This window comes from Centropristis striata, chromosome 2 (genome assembly GCF_030273125.1).
Source record: "Centropristis striata isolate RG_2023a ecotype Rhode Island chromosome 2, C.striata_1.0, whole genome shotgun sequence".
Lineage (NCBI taxonomy): Eukaryota > Metazoa > Chordata > Actinopteri > Perciformes > Serranidae > Centropristis > Centropristis striata.
This window is the reverse complement of record NC_081518.1, coordinates 1,592,566-1,616,526: the sequence shown is the minus strand read 5'-3', so window position 1 is coordinate 1,616,526 and position 23,961 is coordinate 1,592,566. Positions and strand designations below refer to the sequence as shown.

General features: G+C 38.9%; 1 protein-coding gene across 1 annotated transcript in view; it reads left to right on the top strand.

Annotated features, from left to right (window-relative positions):
- zfhx3b (zinc finger homeobox 3b) overlaps nt 1–23,961 on the top strand; it is a 189,133-nt gene that overhangs the window by 135,879 nt on the left and 29,293 nt on the right. The window contains exon 6 of the mRNA XM_059345493.1: nt 12,841–12,948. Within this exon, the coding sequence (XP_059201476.1) occupies nt 12,841–12,948 (108 nt within the window). The remainder of the gene's footprint in view (nt 1–12,840; nt 12,949–23,961) is intronic.

The window sequence follows — 23,961 nt, the reverse complement described above, 5'->3', positions numbered from 1 at the left end:
ATTGCAAGAGAAATACAGTCACAATTCCAAGCATTTACAAGCACTTTATCCAAAATCCTTTTTAATCCTTGAAAATACAACATTTAAATTCAAGCATTTTCAAGGATTTCAAGCACCCGTACGAACATAAGAGCGAAAGTTAAAGGATGTGATGTTGTGTCATCATAAATTAAACCCATATTTAATGGATTGAGGCCGATCAGGTAGCTCCTACCTGCAGGAGCGATCTCTCTCCCCTCTGCCATCAAACCTCCCCTCCCCTCCCCTCCCCCTCCTCCTGCTCATACCTGTTCACTTGGCACAAAATGGATGCTGCAAAGCCATTTAATTGGCCTCCACTTCACAATCCAAGGGCATTTGAAATGTCTCTAATAATATCTCCTCCCCTACAGAGCCCATCTTGACAGGGTTTGGGAATGTGCTTTGTTGTAAACGCTTGTCTTGCAGCTAGTGGACATCAGACAGTCTTGGTGCTCATCCTGTGATCTTTTGGCCTCAGTGATTGCTACCAGGGTGCCGTGGGTTTTCTTTCTTTTTCTTTTTTTTTTTTTTTTAGCATGGGGTAAATGTTAGAAGAGCAGCATCAGACATACTAGTCATTTTGGTCATTTTAGAATAGCCGGGCCATGTTTTAGCCACATCATCAGTTCCCTTTTTTTTCCTCTTTTTTCTTTTTTCTTGCCTGTGTCTTCTTCCTCCTCTGCCTCTCCTGTGGCTGAGCCAAAGATAACTGAGTAGCAGTGTTTGACTGTAATCACTCCAAGTCTCTTTCTCTGGAGAGCAGCACAGCGGGCAGCGCGGTTCCACCCCTCTAGGAGCTTTCAGCCCACTTTCACAGTATTGTGACATGTTCATGAAGGATCAGACAAAAGACAAGTTTTCTTACATACGTGTAATATACGAGTCCGTACATTTAAACTGTATATATATGTCAGGGAAGGGCAACTTAAATGCTGCAGGGGGCCACGATTTTTCATGGACACTACCACAGGGCCACATATAGGAGCGGGCATTAACCAGATATGATGAAACTGCAATTTTAAATATGTTTACAGTGCAGTAACTTAAAATATTTTGTGCTCAAATGCATGTAGAACAGTATAAATAGGAATACAAAAGGTTTGAAGCAAATAAAACTGTGATTTCTTTTGTTTTCAGTGCAAGAACAGCAGATCAACATTAATTGCAAGAAGTAAAAAAGACACAAAATGAGAAGACAGAATAACCAAAAAATCCCACAGAAGACACAAAATGACCAAAAAAAGACACAGAATAACGAAAAAAGACACAAAAAAGACACAAAAAAACCCAAGAAGACACAAAATGACTTACAAAGACCGAAAAAGAAATGAAAAGGATTTAAAAAATTGACAAACTAGCCCTATAAGACTCCATAGAGTTAACCAGATATGATGAAACTGCAATTTTAAATATGTTTACAGTGCAGTAACTTAACATATTTCATGCTCAAATGCATGTTTAACAGTATAAATAGGAATGCAAAAGGTTTGAAGCAAATAAAACTGTGATTTCTTTTGTTTTCAGTGCAAGAACAGCAGAACAACATTAATTGCAAGAAGTAATTTTGTGCATTTTTACACTGCACTTTTAAGATTTCATGCTAAAATGCATGTAGTTGTACTGAGGGCCACTTCAAGTCAGGGTGCGGGCCGTATGTGGCCCGCGGGCCTCCAGTTGCCCATCTCTGATGTATGTTATTTATATAAACTGTGGTTAGAGAGAGATACATTTCTACTCGCTGCGAGAGGATGTTTGAATAAACTTTACAGCAAAAAAAAGCCGCCGTCATGCAGGCTGCTCCGTCAAGTGTCACTCTGAGGCATTTGTGAATCTCAGGTAAAATTGAAAGCCTAAAGTAATTTGGCGTAGTGATTAGGCCCAGTTTAATACAGTCTGGATATACCACTGAGATTAGAAGGATAACTAGTTTAAATGATGGTTGAGTTGGTCCATTGCATCCCATCATCTGACTCCGAGTCTATTTTGTAATTAAGGCTGTAAGGTGCGCGCATAATCAAATAAATAAATAATGCCGGCAGAATTATGTGATAATAAATTAATACATTACAAGAAGTGAATAAAGGAGCAGCTAATTGCGTGAGATGAGTCTTTTTCATTAGCCTTTTGAGAGGAAATTTCATTATATGCATCACAAGCCATACTGCCAGATGAAATCCAGTTTTAAAAGTATGCAAATAAGAATAAAGTGTTAAACCACGGGAGTCATAACACTGCATTTGAATAGACATCTAGATGTGATTTTGTTACCATTTTTTTTAATAGTTTAAACGTCTCATCGCTCCGGAGAGTGAAAAGGAATGAGAAGTCAAAGGGAAAAAGAGGACAATTCTGAAGCCTGGTATAAAGATCCGTGACTCTCTCAGTAAATGTTTGGATTGAGACGTAACCTTGCACACGTCTTGACATAATGAACACGCACATCAAAGCTTTTTAAACTAGCAATAAGCGTGTCTAATCTGTGCTACTATTCTTGCTCGCAAACTAAAGTATTCCTGAAAATACTCACCATACAGCACACAGTATTGATATGCAGTTTTGTTCGCTTTCTCCATACCTATTGTTGTAAGGAAAACATAAAGTTGGTTAAATGCATCTCCAATAATTGCACAGCAAAGTTGGTTGATTATTTTGTACATAATTACAGTGGAAAACAACCTGCCTATTAAGCCTTTAATGGCAGTAATACAGAAAGCAATTACCATTACTTTGCTGCTCACACTGAAAATAAAGATTTCTCTAAATTAAAAGGATCCTCCGACTACTGCTAAGGCTAATTGTGTGGGCTCTTGTACAGACATCTGGTTGTACATCATTTGTAAGGGCTAAATGCTGATCAGTTAGGAAGGCCTTTACAAGCTGCAGTGTCCTAAGTGTGTGTATTTGGGACTGCTCTGCTGCCAGGGAGTCTGATAGCTCTTGAATTATTTATCTATCAGGCTGCTGGACGGTAGTCACGGCGACCTGGGCCCCGTAGTGGTTGTCTGGCGACATCTCCCTCCAACAGTAGCCATTAGCAGAAAGGGGCAGGGGTGCTAATGAGCAGGGTGCAACGTGCACGGGACACGAGTTTTCTAACCCCCCAACCCGTCCTCACACAGCGCGGAAAGACGCACCAAAGATTTACAAAGATCCCAGTGCAGAACTTTTTAATTAGGGGGGAAAAACGAGGTTAGAAAAGGAAAAAAGATTGAAAAAGAAAGATAGAAACAACCACCCGTTTTCCTATTAAGGAGAAATGTCAAGCGCGGTGGTGAAGCAATAGTCTGTGTGCATCCCTTTGTTGTCCTCCCTGACATTGAAGGCTAATTTTTCATGGTTATTTGAACTGGAAAATGAAAGAGAGGTTTGCGATTATTTCCTATAAATGACAACACAATCGCATTACGCTTCAGTACAAACACAGAGAGGATATTGCCTTTTCATATTTCATGTGAAAGTAATGGATGGGCTATGCAAAGAGGAACAGAAAGAAAGACAAATGGTGAAAGAAAGCTCCCCGTGTTTGATTTGTATTAGAAACTGAATGGATAGAGGTAGCAAGGCTTTTTTTTTTTTTTTTTTTTTCAATAAGTGGTAGCACTCTCATGGATGTTTTAAAGTGCCTGTGCAGTGTAATCATTGGATTTCTTTAGCAATTAGCTATGAGCAACCAGCCGGGGTGGTTGTTAGAAGAAAAGTTGCCCAGTGTATCTGCTGCAGAAAAATACATATCCATAGAGCGGTCCCCACACACTCTGTCTCCAGGTATATCTGTACAGCTACATGATGTAATAAATAAAAATAAGCGTAATAAATAAATAAACAAACTAGCCAGCACACCATCCTCCACCTCTCCTGAAACATCTGAACTTAGCACGCCGCTAAACTTTTCAGAGCAAACACACATCGATGATACTATATATTTTATATTTTAAATAAAATTGATTAGCAAAAATTGGTATTCATAACCTTGTCGGATTCTGTTTTATCTGGGCGTACGCTTTCATAAACAAACAGACGGCTAGGCCCTGGGCTGTGCATGGAGACAGGCAGGCAGGATGACCATCGAGCAGAATGGCAACAACCAGCAGCAGCAGAACACTCTGCAGCAGCATGCTGAGAAATGTGTTTGTGTACTTTAAGTTTACAAAGATTGAAGGACCGGCAGGAAAGCCTCTGCCGGCAGGACTCATTTAAATAGGAGCCATGTGGGAGCTGCGAGCCGGACTCCTAACACGCGCCGAGGTAGGCGCTACATACATCCAACCATGGCAGCATTGATTTTCTGAGCTAATACCTCCACAGAACAGTCCACAGGCAGATGGATGCACTACAAAGATATGCAAATGGTGCATTCGATAAATCGACAGGCAGAGATCTTTTTCAGACAGTCCACTGTACTGGTCTGCAGTGCCTAAAAGGAGAGATAAACAGATAAGTACCTGTTAATGGACACACACATACACAAGTGTGCACACTCAGACAAACATACAAGCACCTGCCTGTACCTGGAAAACTCAGATCGATCACAGCATTTCATGTCGAGCAGAAGCGTTTCGATACGGCGTTAAAATGAAAGTGCTGTTTGCTATATTTTTTAATTTTCAAGCATTTCTTCAAGGAAGGTTTTTGCACCATATCTTGTGTGTATAATAACAAAACAAAGTGTGGGTATAGTCATATAGTCAGTGCGCTTATTAGTCAGATATGAAACAAAAGCTGCTGGGTGTATGTCATATATAATAGATGTGTGCTGTCTTGTTAAGCCCAGCAGGCTGTATGTGGCTGTGTCTCTGTGGAGATAGGCTCTGAAGCTCCCTCTACCTGGTAATTAAAGAGAGTTTGTGGCAAAAGCCAAACATCAGGAGAGATGAGCTATGAACAAAAGAGCTGTGACAGTTTCAGGTTATGTGATTTTTGTGTCCCTTTTTTTGCCAAATGAAAAATCAATACATTTTCCGGGTTATACATATTCAGAGTGTCCACCGTGCTTCCGCCCTGATGGAGAGAGGGGGGGGGGGGGGGGCTGTGGGCTAGAAGGGGGGGGGGTCGCCTGTTCGCCTGTCATAACTGTACCATCGCATTTTCCAACCCACTGGTGAATATTTCAGAGTTGATGTGATTGCCCTTCATGACAGCGGTGATGCTTTTTCTTTTTTTTTTTTTTTTTTTTTTTGTGCAGACACCCCTTCAGCCACCCCCACACTCTCTGTCAGCCCACCCCAATTCTGTTTGGTCCCTCTTTGAATAGCTGCAAATAGGTGAAGGCATTGTAGTGTGTGTGAGCTGCTGCTGCTGGAGGAGGAAAAAAGAAAAAAGATGCATTAATAAAAAGGAGGTTGATTTAAGAGGAGGCAGCAGTGGAAGAAGACAAGCATAAATGCATGGCGGGGGGTGGCAGAGAGAGAGAGAGAGAGAGAGAGAGGCAGAGTGACTCTTTGTGCAGGACAATGTCCCTCAGGCAGAGTAGATGGAAGAGCACTGCCCAGTGATGTTTCTGCCCCCTATCCAGGCTTTTAGCCCACCACCCTAGCAGGGAAAAGTGCAGCCTGCATCTTCCATTGTGGACATAATATGTGTTAGCGAGCGGTCATCATCTTGGACATTCAAGGAAGTCACAGTGTGTATTGTGTGTTGTGTATTGTGTGTGTGTGTTGTGTGACAGAAGAGTGAGCAGTCCCTGAATGCTCACTCCCTGCGTAGCCACATTAACCTAGATCCTCCTCTCCTTCATCACTCAAGTAAAACACAAAGAGAAGAAGAACTAGAGCGGCACTCACTTTATCCACTTTATTTGCAATGTATCTAAACATGCCATTATCACCAGAAGTATTTCTAATTAGTATCGTTTCCCACGAGATATCACGTCAGGGAACATATTTAATACATTACACGGTGCTCAATAACACTTCCTAACTTACTATGAGTAGCAAGAGAAACAAAAAAAGGAGCCAATTAGATCAGGGATGGGCAACTGGAGGCCCGGGGGCCACATACGGCCCCGCACCCTCACTTGAAGTGGCCCTCAGTACAACTACATGCATTTGAGCATGAAATCTTAAAAGTGCAGTGTAAAAATGCACAAAATTACTTCTTGAAATTAATGTTGGTCTGCTGTTCTTGCACTGAAAAACAAAGAAATCACAGTTTTTTATTTGCTTCAAACCTTTTGTATTCCTATTTATACTGTTAAACATGCATTTGAGCATGAAATATGTTAAGTTACTGCACTGTAAACATATTTGAAATTGCAGTTTCATCATATCTGGTTAACTCTATGTAGTCTTATAGGGCTATTTTGTCCATTTTTTAATCATTTTCATTTCTTTTTGTGTCTTTGTAAGTCATTTTGTGTCTTTTTTGGTCTTTTGTGTCTTTTTTGTGTCTTTTTTCGTTATTTTGTGTCTTTTTTTTTGGTCATTTTGTGTCTTCTGTGGGTTTTTTGGTTATTCTGTCTTCTCATTTTGTGTCTTTTTTACTTCTTGCAATTAATGTTGATCTGCTGTTCTTGCACTGAAAAAACAAGAAATCACATTTTTTTATTAGCTTCAAACCTTTTGTATTCCTATTTATACTGTTAAACATGCATTTGAGCATGAAATATGTTAAGTTACTGCACTGTAAACATATTTAAAATTGCAGTTTCATCATATCTGGTGTAGTGCACACTCCTATATGTGGCCCTGTGGTAGTGAACATGGAAAATTGTGCAGCATTTAAGTTGCCCATCCCTGAATTAGAGTGTTTAAATGTCTTCTTTTTTTGTTACCGTTGACTTCTGTGTGTGACTTTTATTTGTGACCTGAATGTGCTGCTCGTCCTTTTAAAGCGGCCAGTGACTTTGAAAGGCAACGGGGATCAAATTAAGTGTTGTGTGGAAGACCTATGGGGCCGGTTTGATGAGCAGGCACCACCAGGAGAGCAGAGGAGGAGGTGGAGGAGGAGGGGGAGCCTCCACATTGTTCTAAGGCAGTGTGAGCTATCACTGCTGTTTGTGATTAACTTGCTGTTTAAAGTTTTTTTAGTTATTAGCTGCCCTAACCCCCCCACCACCACCACCCTGTACCCCTCCTCCATCTCCTGCACCTCCTCCTCTCCCTCCTCCTCCTCCTCCTCTCCTCCCTCCTGCCCTCAGCCCCATGGAGACACAAAGTATTCATTCACATTTAGATCCTGAGGTCACAGCAGGGCCAGCAGGGAGAGGCCAGCCAGTCCCCCCATAGACAGGTCAGGAATCTAACACGTAACTCCGAGCAGCAGCGCCGAGGTAGCTTACTCTTCTTTCCTTCCAAAATGTGAAAGTGTGTGGGAGAGAGAGAGAGAGAGAGAGAGAGGGAGGGAGGGAGTGAGAGAAGAAGAGTACAGAGACACTTTCATTGTGTGAGTGAGTGGTAGTGAGTGCTAGTGTTTGTGTGCATTTTTTGTAACGTTTTGCATTGATCTGATCATGCAATTGCATGTATTTTACTACACTTTCATTCATTTTTTTATATTATTATTTGCATTTTTGCACAACATAGCCATGTTCACATTTGACTCATGTTTATGGTTTGTACTGATAACAGCATGTTGTAGTTTATTGAATGATCAGTCTTGTCTCTGGCTATATTGTGGGCATTTTTTGTAACGTTTTACATTGATTCTGATGTGCAATTACATGTATTTTACTACACTTTCATTCATTTTTTTTGATACTATTGTTAGCATTTTTGAAAGTATCTTATATTTCAGTGAATACAACTGGAACACACACGTTTGATGATCAGTGTGCTATTTAAATATTTATTTAACATTGACTCATGTTTATGCTGTGCAGTGTAGTGTCCAGTAGAGTTACTTGGCTACATTGTGTGCATTTTTGTAGCATTTTGCATTGATTCTGATGTGCAATTACATGTATTTTACTACACTTTCATTCATTTTTAAAAAATATTGTTTGCATTTTTGCACAACATAGCCATGTCCACATTTGACCCCTGTTTATGCTGTGTAGTGTAGTGTCCAGTAGAGTTACTGATAATAGCATGTTGTAGTTTATTGGCTACATTGTGTGCATTTTTGTAACATTTTGCATTGATTGTGATGTGCAATTAGATGCATTTTACTACACTTTCATTCATTTTTTAATACTATTGTTTGCATTTTTGCAAGTATCTCATATTTCAGTGAATATACACGAGTTTCATGATCAGTGTGCTATTTGAATTTATTTCTTTTTTGCACAACATAGTGTGTATGTCCACGTTGACTCCTGTTTATGTAGTGCAGTGTCCAGTAGAGTTAGTGATAACAGCATGTTGTGGTTTATTGGGTGTTCAGGCTTGTCTCTGGCTACGTTGTGGGCATGTTTTGCTCTGTTGTGGTTTTATGAGAGGTAGCTTGTGAGGACATAAGGAGAGAGAGAGAGCTTCTGTGTGCATGTGTGTGTGTGTCGGAGGGGGTGGTGGGGTTATGAGGGGTGGTAGTGTTTTCCTGTGTGTTGTGCTTTAAAAGGGGGGTCTTGCGTATGGGGCACAGAGGTGCTGATATGAGGAGCGGACAATGCATGAAAGCCCTCAGCATGGGTCCTGTGTCTCATTGTCCCATGGTACCCTCCTGTCACTTTCATTTTGCACCCTCTAGTCCAGAGTCAGGCCAACTTTGATATAAGGAAGGGGTGCAAGGGATGATGGGGGGAGCAAAAGGGGGATTTTTAAAAAGAAAAAGTAGGGGAGAAAGATAGAGTCTGTGAAGTGTGAAATAAGATTGCTTTTTATCCGACAGTGCAGCGTTAAAGAAAAGGAAGCTGTCCGGCCCTGGATAAAGTAGACGGGGGGGGGGCACAGCGCTCTGATTTACAGTGCCGTCCTGTGACACCTGGTTAAAATGATAACAACAGCCTCAATAATCATAATGAGAGTAATGAGAGCTTAGACTCACAGAGAGCCCAGAGAGGAGCAGAGCTCAGCCCTACTGGAGAGCCGGGGAGAGGGAGAAGCTCGGCTCAGCCCCCGCGCTGCTGCTGCTGCTTCTCCACGACTTACCAAAGCCAGCAGAGACAGAAAAAGACAGCGTTGTTGACTGAGATACTGTATATGCACGCAACAACAAAAAAAAGAGCACACTGTCACTGGTGTTTAAAGGAAGACTGGAGCCGTTCTCAGGTAGGACTGGAATCCTGTACTTTAAGAAAGGCAGTTATCATCATAGCAGTGTATTCTGCTGAGGCCGAGGCTGGAGGAGGAGCCTGACCTAGTGAAAGATATCTAGAGTGACTATTATTACTTGCTGCTGCTCTTCTCTACAGTCTGGGAAGGAATACTGGAAAGTGCAGTGGTTACCATCAATTATTTATTAGGCCGTTTGTGCTTGTCAGTCTGATTAGCATTAGTGTAATCACTGCTCTTCAGGGGAAAGGAAGGCTGCTCTCTCTCATCTGAAGGTAATCTTTGCCGTTTTCAGTGTCTCATCTTCACCGGACGCCTCTTGCATAGCATCTGCTTTTGTCATCTCCACATATTTCTTTTCCTTTTCCCCCCTTCCCCGTGTCTTTCTGTCTGTTGCTGCTCGGCCCCTTCCCCCCGCACCTCATTAATGTGTGTGAGCAAGTTTGCTCTCTCCCAGCTTGTATAGAGTGACACCTATGGGCCTGATTAAGCCTCTGCACTCACTGGAAAACACAAGAGGAAGGGAAGGCTGCTACGCGTCTGCATGGCGTGCAAGTGTGTGTGCATGTGTGTCTGTGTGTTAGTGTGTGTGTGTGTGTTTTAGTGTGTGTGTGATGCTGGAACAGAGAGCCCATGGACTGTCCCCACTGAGTGACTGGCAGAGCAAAGCTGATATTTATATGCTCAGAACAGATGAGTGTAATCTCTGTGTCGGCAATGGGCTTATTCAGCTTGCATGATTAGATTAATGGAACTGTTTCATATCATTGTATTAGGATGGTTAATGAAGGCAATTAATTAGAAGACAACCGTCAGGCTATTGTCCTTAACATCTCTCAGATTTGGGTTAGAAATGGCCTGCTGCCATAGCTTTGAGTGTTTCCCCTCGTCTATTCCCAGAGTTAATCTATGGCTACAGTTTTAGTGTCTCTTCCATTTGCATCCTACTCTTAGGCCACTCGTGACCTTTCATTAATTATGGTCGGCCTGGCTTTAATCATTCTGTAATACCGTTGCAGATGAGATGAGAAATAGGCAAAGCCATTTGCCACTTTAAGATGTTGAACGCTGCTCCTGGAATTAAATGTCTGCAGCATTTCTGCATAAATTATGGACGGGGCTGTGTGTGTTGTGTGTGCTAAAAGTGTCATATACGTTGATTAAACATCTAAATAAAGAAGTATTGGGAGAGAAACATCAGTGCACATGTGAGCATGTACAGTATGTGTGCAGGAAGTTGGGGGCGGGTGCAGGGAAGCTGAATATAAGCATTACAATGTTGGCTGCCTTTCACAGCCATGTTTAAGCACAAAGTGTGTATTAATGTGTAGGTGGGGAATTAGTCTCACTACAAGTGTCACATAGCTGAGAAATGACACCTTGCCCCGTTTTTAAAGGTGAAAAAATTTACCTGGGGATTATTTTGTAATCTGAGCACCTATGCAGCTGTACAGTATCCTAATTCTCGCCGAGTTGTGGGTATTTATGCAGGCGGGAGTTATGTAGACGGGATTTTGGGACTCGGTAGGAGATCTCTGGGTTTCCTGGGAATGTTTAAGATCCGCCTCACCAGCACGGGATGGGCTCCACTGGATGGAATTCATGGGTTGCCTTGGAAACATAATAGAAACATGGTTTAAAAATAAAAGAATAAAATGTATTCATGTGTGTGGGATCGAGGGAACACTTAAATACGTTTTTTTTGTTTGTTTTTTTTACTCGGACTCAGTCATCCCTTTTAAATATATTTATTTAAACATTGGAACGTTGGATCACAGGATCGGCTTTTAGCAATAATGTGTAACAACACAATAACAATCTGTGCTGAGAAAGCTGGATCATATATAGTATTTCTATCAACGGGCAGAAAAGGGAACATATTGCCAGGTTTTTTCCATTGACTTCCATTTTTTTTTTTTTACTGAATAACCCCACATGTATAAGCATGAATAATACAATATATGCTTTTGTAGCCATAGTGTGTATCCAGTCAACCTTTAATAAGCAAGACAGTTTTATATGTGATTTTATAAAAATAGCAGAGCATGTTGTAGATACTCTGAATATCAACTTCTTCTTTTCTTTCTTTTTTTTTTTATAGCCTGAAAAGAAAAAGACAGTCGAGAATGAAATGTCAAATCAAAGAAACAATAATTTACTTTAATGTATGTGTCATTTATAAACATGACTTATTTGCATCTCTATTTACTCTTTCGAGAGGAAAAAATTGTTTTGTGAATATTCCATCTACGAGTATACGAGTACGACTTGTCATGAAGGAAAAAGGCGCTGTGAGAATAGCCACGCTATGGTTCAAAATGTATCTGTGATAATGACACATACCAGAGTTTAGAGAACACGATGTCAACTCTATATAGAGTGTGTGCAATGTTTCACAACTGACAGGATAAACAGTGAGTGTTGGGGATAATGTAACGTCATAAAAGTGGTTTTGGCTGTGGGTAGTCATGTGGTGAGCTAAGATTGGATGTGTGATGACTGCAGGGCTGAATACTTGAACAGGATATTTCAGTAGCTGTTGTAGCATTGTCAATATATCAATAGCTCATAGAGTAGAGACCTGAGCATGAAAGCATTTTCAAAAGAGCATTTAAGTACATTTGCTGAGAATTAGCTGACGTGTGTAATAACTGATAGGGCCTATTGACTGCGGCCTAGTTTACTGTTGTCAAATCAATGCGATTGCATGCAAGTCCCACTACTTTTAAACAAACTTAACAGGCAGAGGGGATGTTCAGGGGGCACTGGAGGGAAATAAACAAGATTGATGCCCTTTTTATTATCTGTTTTTGCTATCTTTTCCTCTGTGTGTTACTTACAAATGGCGTTATCGGATATCCATTGTTTGGACTTCGATGCTCCTAAATGGCCTGATATATCGAGCCGAGGCTTTTAAGGCGGTTACAGGGGATTTCTGCCTTTGACTTGGCATAAAAATAAAATGAATTGTGGCTCTGGAAGTTTTAAATATTTATGACTTTTTGCTTTTCTTGCGACAGTAGTATAAAAGACGTAAAAATGAGGCTTGTGTTGGTAAGTAAGCTAGCAGACTGCAGCAGGGGACAGTAATGTGTGTGTGTGTGTGTGTGTGTGTGTGTGTGTGTGTGTGTGTTGTGTTCATGTGTGAGAAAGAGAATGGGGGTTTTGTCTTCTATAAGGTCTTCCTTTTGAAGGATATTGCTCCCTAAATTATATTTCCATCTGCCCACTTCAGGCAGCATGCATGCTTTTTTTTTTTTTTTTTTTTTTTTTTTTTCAGCAGCTTAAACAGAGCAAACCATATTTGTGTCATGGTTTTGAAAACGTGCAGAAATATAATAAATGATGCATCAATTCAATACACAAAACAGTACAAATAACTAATATATAATCCTACTAATAATCACAATAATAATAATAGTTGCCTGTAATCTTCCACAATAATTCAACTCTAGTTTTATAATTCTTGTCAAAACACATTTCACAGTGATGATCAGACAGCACAGGACAGAAAGCAGATTCTGCCCTCTTTGTCTGCTAGCCTTGCAACTGTGTGTCAGCATATGTAATTGTTGCAAGCTCCTATAGAAAAAAATGCTGCCGTCCCTTTAAGTGCTTCCACCAATTCTGATGGCGTGGTAATTTACATATCCCGTCCTCCCTCCCCCTTCAGGAGAGCTGAGTGAGGATGTGGAGGCTGCTAGTGAGACCACCGCAGACCAGGAGGACCAAACCAAAGACAGAGAAAGTGGGGGGGAGAAGGAGCTCACCAAAGGGACAGGTAAGGCCAATATTTACACCACATACATTTAGGGAATACTCTTCACAGGGAACATGAATGGTGCTCAACAACAGGCCTTTTGTCTAATTAAAGTAAACCTATTTTAACAAAATATTAAGAGCCTTTTAAAGCATTAAACACTCGCTAAAAAAATGTTTTAAAATAACTCCCTAAATCCAGTTTTAGTTCTGAAAGGCTGCACTTTGATGCTGCAGGTTTCCAGGCATTAAATCCCAGATACAGTTAGATAAACTATCAATTTAGGTAATATGTTCAGGTGACATGTGACCCATGTTTTGTCTTTGCTCAATGGGTGATGTGAAGAGAGGGGGGCCTGGGTGCTGAGCCATGTGTGTGTGTGTGTGTGTGTGTGTGTGTGTGTGTGTGTGTGTGTGTATACACACACATGTGATGGCTGTGTCCCCTTCTCAACTTTGCAGCACACACACTCACACACAGACACACAGGGACACAGACAACACTCACCTGTGTTTACTGTTATCAGATCTGGATGCTTTTCTTTATCTGTGGGCTTCTTTATTGATTGACAGGTGTCAGGGGGCGGGGCTTAGGAGGGGAAGGGGAGGGGCTTCAAACCAAAACAATCCTTCACCAAATGTCATTTTGAGCCTTTTTTTAAAAAGCATTTCAGCTTCTAATCTTGCAAATGTTTTCAAATTAGCGGATGGTTCCAGTTTGAATTGTTTGGCATGTTTGTGGGAATTTGTTTTAAGTTTTATACTTTAAGTAATGTTTGTTTTTGGGTATGATTGATGCCTGTCTGGAAGGCCATATATTGTTTTTGCAGAAGGACTGTAATGATAGTACACATAATAGTTCTTATGGCAGTTGCTTTAACTAAAAGAAAAGCAGTTTTTGGACTACTTTAAACGCTGATACTGAGCTTTTCCATAGATTAAAAGATGTATTTTAACTCAGACTTTGTGCAGCTTTACCTCTCAAACTGTGCTGCCCAGCATTACCTCCTCCACATGAATGAAACATGAAAGCAAGAATCTAAAACTTTGGGTTTTGTGCCACATACTGTAGCGTCTGTGCATCACTGCATCTAATTATACATAAAGCTTTTGTTTACCGATTGTATTCAGATTACCGAGACAGTGTCAGTGTAAATGAAATATAGTTTCATTTTTCCTTTTTATGCACAATTTACTTTGTACGCCTGCGTTAGAAAAACAATGTTGGCAGTTAAGACATGTCTTATTCAATAGAAGAGATTTCTGATAATGATGACACTGAGCAGTAACAGGCCTGGAGAGATGCTTCTCACTTGTCTAACTTCTTGTGTTACTGCAGGATGTTTTGATTTACACTAGTCAGGTTAAAAGCTGGAAAACAATTCAGACCTTTTGCATACCTAAGTTTTTTATAAAGTGTAAGGAAAAAAAAAACTTCATCACAGTGTTTGAAGCCCAGCCTTTGTAAAATGTCTTTGATATTCGAACTTCTATTTTAAATGAGGCTGAGTTGTTTGTGCTCTTTGAAAGGGCGACACTCTTCTTTGATGGGAGAAATAATGATATGCATGCCTGACTGAATATGGCTAAAAGTATGTTTTAGCACATCAAAATAAAGCACTTTAAAAAGCATTAAAATGAGCTGGCCGATTAATAATTCACTCATACCTGTGGTGCACAGGAAGACGACTCCTCGCATTAGGATTCCTCCTTTTTGAAAGGCATGCAATTTGATACAAGCATATTCAGTTCCTTTCCTCCCCTCTGTCAGTCGCTAATCACCAAATAAGTGTGTTTCTGTGTTTTCACAAAGGAAATATGTGCTTGCATATGAAAAATTTACAGCTTCCCAGCAGCTTATTAGAAACGCTTAGTTAAAAATAGCATGTGCATTAGGGGAAGCAGGTCTGAGGTTGTGTTTGATGTCAGTGAGGAGGTGGGTGGGTGGATTGGGGTGGTGGTGGTGGTGGTGGTGGGTTCAAGGCTGTGTTGTCAGCGAAAGCTAGACAGCTGTAGTTTAATGGAAGGGTCCCTTTTTCTACTTCAAACTTTTCTGTGATTGATGAATACAATACCCGTTCAAAGCAAAAGCGAGAGCAGAAAACCATCTCGTTGGGGGGGAAAGAGGCGAGGAAGACCTCACAATGCATTTGGTAAACAGAGGAGCGCTTGTTTGGGCGAGAGATTGTCTGAAGATGTTTCTACAGTAGGCGCACAAAAGGTGTGTATGTTAGAATATGGTGTGTGAGCGTCCCGGCCAACCTGTTATTTATCTGAAAAGGTGCTCGCTCTCCCACTGTCTGAGGCTGAGCTGTTTCTAAGGTCCATCATTAGAACTACTGAAGTATTTCTTCTCATCTTTGTCATGTAGCTGTTGGAACAGAGCACAACATTGTTCCTTTACAAATGACAGTCACTGTCAGACAGACAGCATTAGCGAAACGCAGAAAAAAGGCTTCCTCCTTTTTAAAGCCACTGTCAATCTTATTTTCTCTTTCTTGTTCCGCAGCTCCTCAGTATTCATTAAAATCATTTAGAGGTACATCACAAGCCTTTGTAAAATGCATATGTATTCAGCATGTCATCTCTTGAAAGATGCCTTCATTATCCTGTTGTTTTTTATTTATCTCAAAGATGTGAGACATATATGTGCATGTACAGGCATTCAGACATATGTAAATGGCAATATGTGGCGCAACTTTTTTTGCAATTATAAGCATATATCCTGCAAGGAGAAAATACAAATTAAGAGTAAAAGTAATTATGAGTGGAAGTCTTAATGTATTTGCACAGAGATGTGCACGTTGGCTGCAGCTGCAATTTAATCATCCTGCATGATTAGTAATTCAAAGGGTCATTTTTAATGCTAGGTATGAAATATGTATAAATGGGTTAGCCATGAGGCTCTCTGCTCACACACCTTCCTCACCTAGCTGAGACAGCACCGGCTGAAGGAAAAAGAGCCTGTGCATATATAGGAGCAGGATCTTTACCTTTCATTAGAGCGGCTGCTGGATTTATGCTGCAGAAACATTCCCATAGATGCTTTTGGAAACAGATTTGAGGAATTTTTTTCCAAGCTGGTTCAAACTGCTTGATTTGAAACCAGAAACAACAGAACATTTCTTGGTAACACTTTACAATAACCATCATTTATAGATGGTAAAAAGACCATTTATATATGGTAAACAGATTTAATCATCATTTATAAACCATATATAGGCCATTTAGAATGATAAATGGATCATTTATTAATGTTTAACTATCATTTATAACAGCAAATAGATGGTATGTTAATGTAAGTTGATAGTTGCTTTACCATTAACAAACAATTACATTATAAATATTAGTTTATTGATAGTTTTGCTCTCATTATAACATTTTTAACACCATATTAAGTATGTCAATTATTTCGAAATTATTCATATACCTTTTAAGAAATTGGTTTAAAACATTTAAAGATTAAATATGTATATAGCACTTTGTAAAATGGTTAATAATTGGTTTATAAACCATCTATAAACATTTCTTAGATGGTTATTGTAAAATGTTAGCCATTTCTGTCTTTATAGCTTGAGAAATAGCTTGATCAGTCTTTTGAAATTAATACAAATTAATACAAAGTTTGACTGTATTCCCTTTAGCTTTTCTTTGTGAATCGTTTCTGTGACAAGGAGAAAATGTAGTAAAATACATCAAATCATTTTTACATCTATTTTTGGTAATTTTGTGTCTTTTTAATAGTCATTATATGTTTGTTTTTTTGTCAATTTGTGTCTTTTTAGTGGTCATTTTTACATATATTTTTGGTAATTTTGTGTCTCTTTTGGTCAGTTTGTGTCTTTTCTGGTCATTTCACGTATTTTTTGTTCATTTTGTGTCTTTTTAATGGTCATTATGTGTCTTTTTTGTTCAATTTGTGTCTTTTTTGATCATTTTGTATCTTGTTTTCAGAGTTAATTTCTTATTTTAAGCGTTCAGCATGCTTATTTCTAGATTTAACAATCTTAATTTAACAAAATCTTGTCAAGTGAAATTATCTGTCCATGCAGCAAGATCATAAAATACACAAGACATGGTTGAAGACGTTTTATAGAAGTTTTGTTCTTTAATATGCTTGTATTACAACATCAGGATCACTTGACTCTTGCAACAAAACCGTGTTGTAGAATCTATGAGACTATAATTTGATAATATTTTACATTAGCTGACGTTTGAGCATGAGATGCTTTTAGATTTTGTTATATTTCCTCACACCTTCCTCACCTAGCAAAAGAAAAAGAGCTCATGCATATATAGGATGGGGATCCTTGCCTTCATTAAAGCAGCGGGTGTATTTCTGCAGCAGATGAATGTATGTGGATGCAGCAGGCTGGAGAGTGTAGAGGAGATAGGAAGGTGAGGAGAGAATATTTAATAACACGCCAGCAGAGTTAGACACAATGTGATTTGACATGTTTAACATAAATGTGAAAAAAAAATATGTCTCTTTCCTTACAGTCAGGAAGTGGGAGGGTAATATGATTATTTAAACAGTTTTTAATATTTAGTACTTTTCATATTGCACGCAAACATTCGCTCCGTTAAGCGTGCACACAGTCCTTAAAGTCATTCATCATTTAGCGAGGCTTATTTAACAGGTAAATGTTGTGACAGAAGGAAATATCACTAAAAAAAGACTGTGATCAAACAGGGAAGTTAGTCAGAATACTAGAAATTATTATTATCAGAAGACTTTTATAGTTTGAGGCCAAATATAAGCAATTTTGAGGATAATTTCAATTCTAATTATTATGTTCTATAAATGATTGTGTTTTTAAATGCTTCACAGTCTTTTTTTATTATTTTTTATTCAAACATGGGCATGTTTAGTGCACAGAGCACATGTTTGTATGCAGTGAATCCCTTTTTTTACCATCACTTTCCACGCTGGACTTTGTCTGTGTTAAATGTTAGTGTTGTTAAAGTGTGTAGGTGTATTTTGACATAGTTTTTGTGGAGCACCAATTAAAGGTGACATTCGATTAGCTGCTACACTGTTTTTACACTTCCTGTGTACAAATATCGCACGTTATTGTGTTTTCCTGCTTCATTACGCCGGAAAAAACCTCGCTTTTAACTCTCACGTGTTGAGCTCGATAAATGGGATTTTAAAAAAGGTGATATCTATATTTATACTTAATTAAAACTTTTTTGCATTTCAGACTGAACACCTACAGCAGAGGTGTTGTTTTGATTGTTGTGCTGAGGTTTAAAGTCTGCAGAGTTGAAGGAAATAGTTAGAGAGAGATCGTGTAATGAGATGGAGACAAAGTGTGTTACAGCTGGACATTTTATTATAACGGATGTTTTTCAATATTTATCTGATTATTTCTGCATTATCTCTGCACTTTGTTTCTTTTTCTTTCTCCCACAGTAGACTGCACAAAAGGTGTTTAGTCTAAAAACCAGATAAAACAGTAAATCTGAGGGAAATGATCTTGTTGCATGCATGCAAGATTTCTTAAATTAAGACTGTTAAATCTAGAAATAAGCATGTTGAACGCTTAAAATAATAAATTAACTCTTAAAACGAGATACATTTTCTAACACTTCTAAATCTAAAGGTTTTTTTTTATCTTGGTAAGAAACAAATAATCATCAGGCCACTCTGCTCGGGCCAGTTCATCACTGCTTGCAGCTTTAATTGTATCTGTTTTGTACATTTTTTGTCTTTTTTGGTCATTTTGTGACCAAAAGAAGATGTTAAAGGCACAAAATGACCAAAAAAAGACACAAAAAAGACACAAAAACACATAAAATGACAAAAAAAGAAACAAAAAGACAAAAAAAAACACGAAAAATAAGAGACAAAAGATGTATAATCACCCAAAAGAAGACAAAAAACACCAAAAAAGGCACAAAAAAGCAGCAAAAAAAGACAAAAAACACCAAAAAAACTACACAAAAAGTCTTTTTTTATCTTGGTAGAAAACAAATAATCATCAGGTCACTCTGCTCGGGCCAGTTCATCACTGCTGGCAGCTTTAATTTATCTTGTTTTAAGAGTTAATTTCTTATTTTAAGTGTTCAACATGCTTATTCTAGATTTAATCATCTTAATTTAATAAATCTTGTCAAGGTAAATTATCTGTCCATGCAGCAAGATCATTTCCCTCAGATTTACTGTTTTTATCTGGTTTTTAACCCCCCCTTTTTTTGCAGTGCAGGTTTTCAACACAGATCAGCTAAAAAAACAAATATCTCCACATTATCAGTTAAATGTTGCCACTCTAGCTGGTTGCAGACTGGGCTGCTGGGCTGCTGATGCAACTCTAAGTGTGTTTTTGGCTCCTTGTCCCTGCTGTGTGTTAGTTAAATGTGCTCCAGCATGCACCATGTGCACATCCAGGTGTTCTGGAGAAACAGATGTTGTGTTTTCCTCTGTATCTGCTGCGTTTAGTCAGTATAATGAAGCTGATGATTAGCATCCCCTAGACCCTGCACCGCGCCACTGCAGGCTTCTCATTTTTTACCGTGCTGCTCCACATTCAGCTGTTAGTCTTTCTGTTGTTGCAGAAACAAGTCGTGCAAAATGTTATGGATTGTTCTCGGCATCACCGTGCAGATATGTAGATTTAATATTAGCGGTGGTTGATGCTTATGGTTAGTTACAATCAAATGACTCAGGTTTATGTTATTGTGACTCTAAACTGGGAGACATTCAGTGCGCTGGTGATTTGTTATTGCTTTTAAACCCCTAAGTAGTATATGAGAAATCAGCAGCAGAGCAGTGAGAATGTTTACATATTCATATCACGTCCTTTGAGTGCTTGTCATTCCTCAAATTGTAATTCCTTTTGTCTTTGAAGATAATAGGCCATAAATTGTCCTTGTTTGTGAGCCAACTCCCTGAAAGCTGGGTGTTTATGAGTTTTACCACGAGGTGTCTAATGGCCACGCAGCAGCAGCGTCCTGTAGAGGTGAACGCCGTGTCATCCTCTTCTTCAACCCGCTCCAAGATTAATAACGCTTCTGCTAATTAATATCTCCTCTCAATTTCTTTATCTCCGATTTGCCTTTCTTGCAATCACGTCGTTAGGCTGCACAACACTCTAAGACTTATAATAATAATAGGAAATGGTTTCATATGTAGCTTGAATATCGGCTTTTAAGTTCAAGGTTTCTTGCATTTCTTTTTTTAATGAATGCAGAATAATTACCCGAGAAATATGAGATGAAATGGAACACTGGCCTTTATGGCTCTGGGCTCTGACACAGGCTATAGATTAAAACCTGGACAGAAATAGGAAAGAGAAAAGACAATATTCAGGTATTGTTAGCATAGCATTAAAAGAGAATGACTTGTACCACTGGGGGAGTTGAATCATCTCCATATTAATGGCCAACTACTTGCAGAGGGAATAGAGTTGGAGCTTTTTCTATATTGCAAAGGAGCAAAAGGAGCATGAGGAGCCCTCTGCAGTGGGGAGGTGAGAGGTTTGAGGAGTTCAGAGGACACGAGGAGCCTTCAGGGTTCACTCTGCTGCTGCATTTGTGAGCCGAGCTTCAGTCCAGAGTGATTGGCAGACTGTGGCCGGTCTGGGCAAAGTGACAGTAAAGTTGTGCAGCCTGGCTGGCTGGCTGGACCCACTGGATGATAGCTTGGGTTTTTTTACAAGCGGAGGCCCGGAGCTGCCACGGCCAGACAGGAACTGTGGTAATGAGGGGGCCGAGGCTCCGGAGACCATGAGGATGATGATGAGGACCCCGTGTCAGTCAGTCAGTCAGGCAGTAGGAGGGGAATTCCCCTCCGCCAGGAACACCAGGAATCTGTTTCCCATCCTTACATATTGTTTACTGTAAGTCATATTTAAGAACATGGATATCTTCTCCCAAGGACAAAGCAGATGTGATTATATATCTCCTTTATTTAAGCAGGTAAAAGTCTCGTTGAGATTAAAAAATCTCTTTTTTTCCAAGAGAGACTTGGCCAAGGAAGCAGCTGAAAAGAGACATTTAAACACAGTTATCATAAGCTTTTTAACCCTCTGGAGTCTCCAAAAGCTCCAAATCATGACTTCTTGATGACATCCAGACTAGCAAACAAAGGATGGAACCCTGTTATATGTTATATTTGACACCTTTGTTCACATTTGCAACATTTCGAATTCTTTATTGGGCATGATAGTGTTTTGAAAGTAAAAAAAATATTCAAAATCACATTTTATAAAGGACTAAAGGACTAAAAAAGACACAAAATGACCCAAAAAAAGACACAAATTGACTATAAAAAGACACAAAATGACTAAAAAAAGACACAAAATGACCAAAAAAAGACACAAAATGACAAAAAAAAAACACAAAATGAGAAGAAAGAATGACCAAAGAACCCCAAAAGCCCACAAAATGACTAAAAAAAGACAGAATGACCTAAAAAAAGACACAAAATAACTAAAAAAGACACAACAACAGACACAAAATGACCAAAAAAGACACAAAATGAGAAGAAAGAATGACCAAAAAACCCACAGAAGACACAAAATTACAAAAACTCCCAACATCCAACTTCTTAAGACTCTGATTGGTTTCATTCATAAAAAGCAGATCACTGTAATACAGTAGAGGCAAAAAAAGTTGCATAAATCCAATATTTTTAAAGGAAATTGCAAACAAAGTCATTATTTTTCAATACTTTTGTTGAAAAAGTTTCTTTCCTTCAAAGTAATTTTAAGAAAGTAAAGTTGGGATACAAAATCATTATTTTTTGGAGAAAATAAGTCATTTTTTTTAAATATTAAGTCTTTATTATACATAACGTTGCTGTTATTATACTTAACTAAATCATTTTGGCAAACAAAGTCATTTTAAGATAACTTATTTTGCCAGAAAGTAAATTTGGGATACAAAATCATTATTTTTTGGAGAAAATAAGTATTTTTTTGGGATATTAAGTCTTTATTTTACATAACGTTGCTGTTATTAGACTTAACTAAATCATTTTTCCTGTATGGAAGCTCTGAATGAGCCGTGTTGGTTAATTGAGTGTGTGCTGTGTCAGTCTCTGTGTCCAGCAGCATCTCTAAAAGCCGAGCAGGCCGAGCAGGCTGAGATTGCTCACAGAGCCTCAGTGCTGACAGTCTCTTTGCTGCTGCTGCTGCTGCCTGAATAATCCAGTCCAGCTCTGGGAGGTGAGACAAGGTGCCAAAGTCCAATTCACTTACGGGACTCGACAGCACAAAAGCCTCTGGTTTACGGAAAAGGGGCATGAATTAATAATCACCTAATTGACTCTTAGTTTCTTTTCTCCACTCCTGGCTGCCTTTGGTGCTCTCAGACAGAAGCCCACCCCAAGATGTGTCAGAGGAGGTTTGGTGTGGATGGAGGGTCAGGGGACAGACAGACATTAAGGTCACAGACAGACGGAGGGGGAACCCATAGGGGTCTATGGGGAATAATCTAACTAACCACATTTACTATCACTCTTAACACTTCCACCACAAGTTATGCACGACCCAGTGATGAGACTGAAACTTTTAACTCTATGGAGTCTTATAGGGCTATTTTATCCATTTTTGAATCCTTTTCATGTCTTTTCATGGCTTTTTTAGTTATTTTGTGTCTTTTTGTGGTCATTTTGTGTCTGTTGTTGTGTCTTTTTTAGTTATTTTGTGTCTTTTTGGTCATTTTGTGTCTGTTGTTGTGTCTTTTTTAGTTATTTTGTGTCTTTTTTTGGTCATTTTGTGTCTTTTTTGGTCATTTTGTGTCTTTTTAAGTAATTTTGTGTCTTTTTTGGTCATTTTGTGTCTTTTTTAGTAATTTTGTGTCTTTTTTTAGTAATTTTATGTCTTTTTTGGTAATTCTGTATCTTTTTTTAGTAATTTTATGTCTTCTTTTAGTCATATTGTGTCTTTTTTAAATAATTTTGTGTCTTTTTGGTAATTCTGTGTCTTTTTTTAGTCATATTGTGTCTTTTTAAAATAATTTTGTGTCTTTTTTAAATAATTTTGTGTCTTTTTTAATAATTTTGTGTCTTTTTTTAGTAATTTTGTGTCTTTTTTTGGTCATTTTGATACTGCCTCCAGCGGCCCCCAGGTAATTTGAGTTTGAGACCCCTGACCTAAAGTGACCCGACTGCGTTTTTATGTTCTATATCTTTGCTATAAATTAATTTCATCATTCAGTATCCCAGGTTTTCCTCAATCAACTTGTTTTTGATCATTATACATCCGTCATTTTTGACCCATGTTGTGCATCAAACGAGCAACTGTTAAAAGTTTCAGTCTCATCACTGAATTGTTAAGAAAAAAAAACACATTTTCACTGTTTCTCTGTTGCATTTTCTCCAGCAGTCAGACAGTAAAACTAGACCTCACCTCTGCTTGTTGTCAGCTATTTCTGACATCCAGAGCACATCTCACCAGAGTCCTTTTCTGCTCTTTCTGGCAGCACATTGCTGCTGTAACAGTGCTCCACCTGCTCCATCAGGACCTGATGCTGTTATTTTTTGGTTCTGATCTCTTGCTCGTGTGTCTCGTGTGTCTCTGTTTCGGACACCAGTGTCCAATCTGCCATGTTACACTGTGCGTAATGGCAAAAAATCTCTATTTCATTCCCGGCTTTTCAATGTTTCGCTCGTTTTTTTCATCACCCTTGACACGGGAAAGAAGCAGGATACAGTAGCTGGATGTTAGTCATGGTGCCGGTGATGGTGTCAGGGTGTTGGGTTCTTAAGAGAACCGATTGATCAGATTTATGGAGTCCTAATTGGCCATGACGAGAAAGACTGTGTCTGAGTAAGCCTCCATCTGTCCCCCTTTCTCTCTCTCACTCACATACACAGGAAACACCCGGAGCTGCACTGTAAAAGAAAAAAAAATGTTGTTTTTACAGTAAAAAAACCAGCAGCTGTGGTTGCCAGAACTTTTTACGGTGCAACTTTTTCTAATATTACAGTTAAATTAAATTAAATTAAAGTGTAAAATCTCCACTTAATTCAGCATGTGCTTGAAAGCAAAAAAAAAAAGAAAAAATTATAATTATATATATATAATAA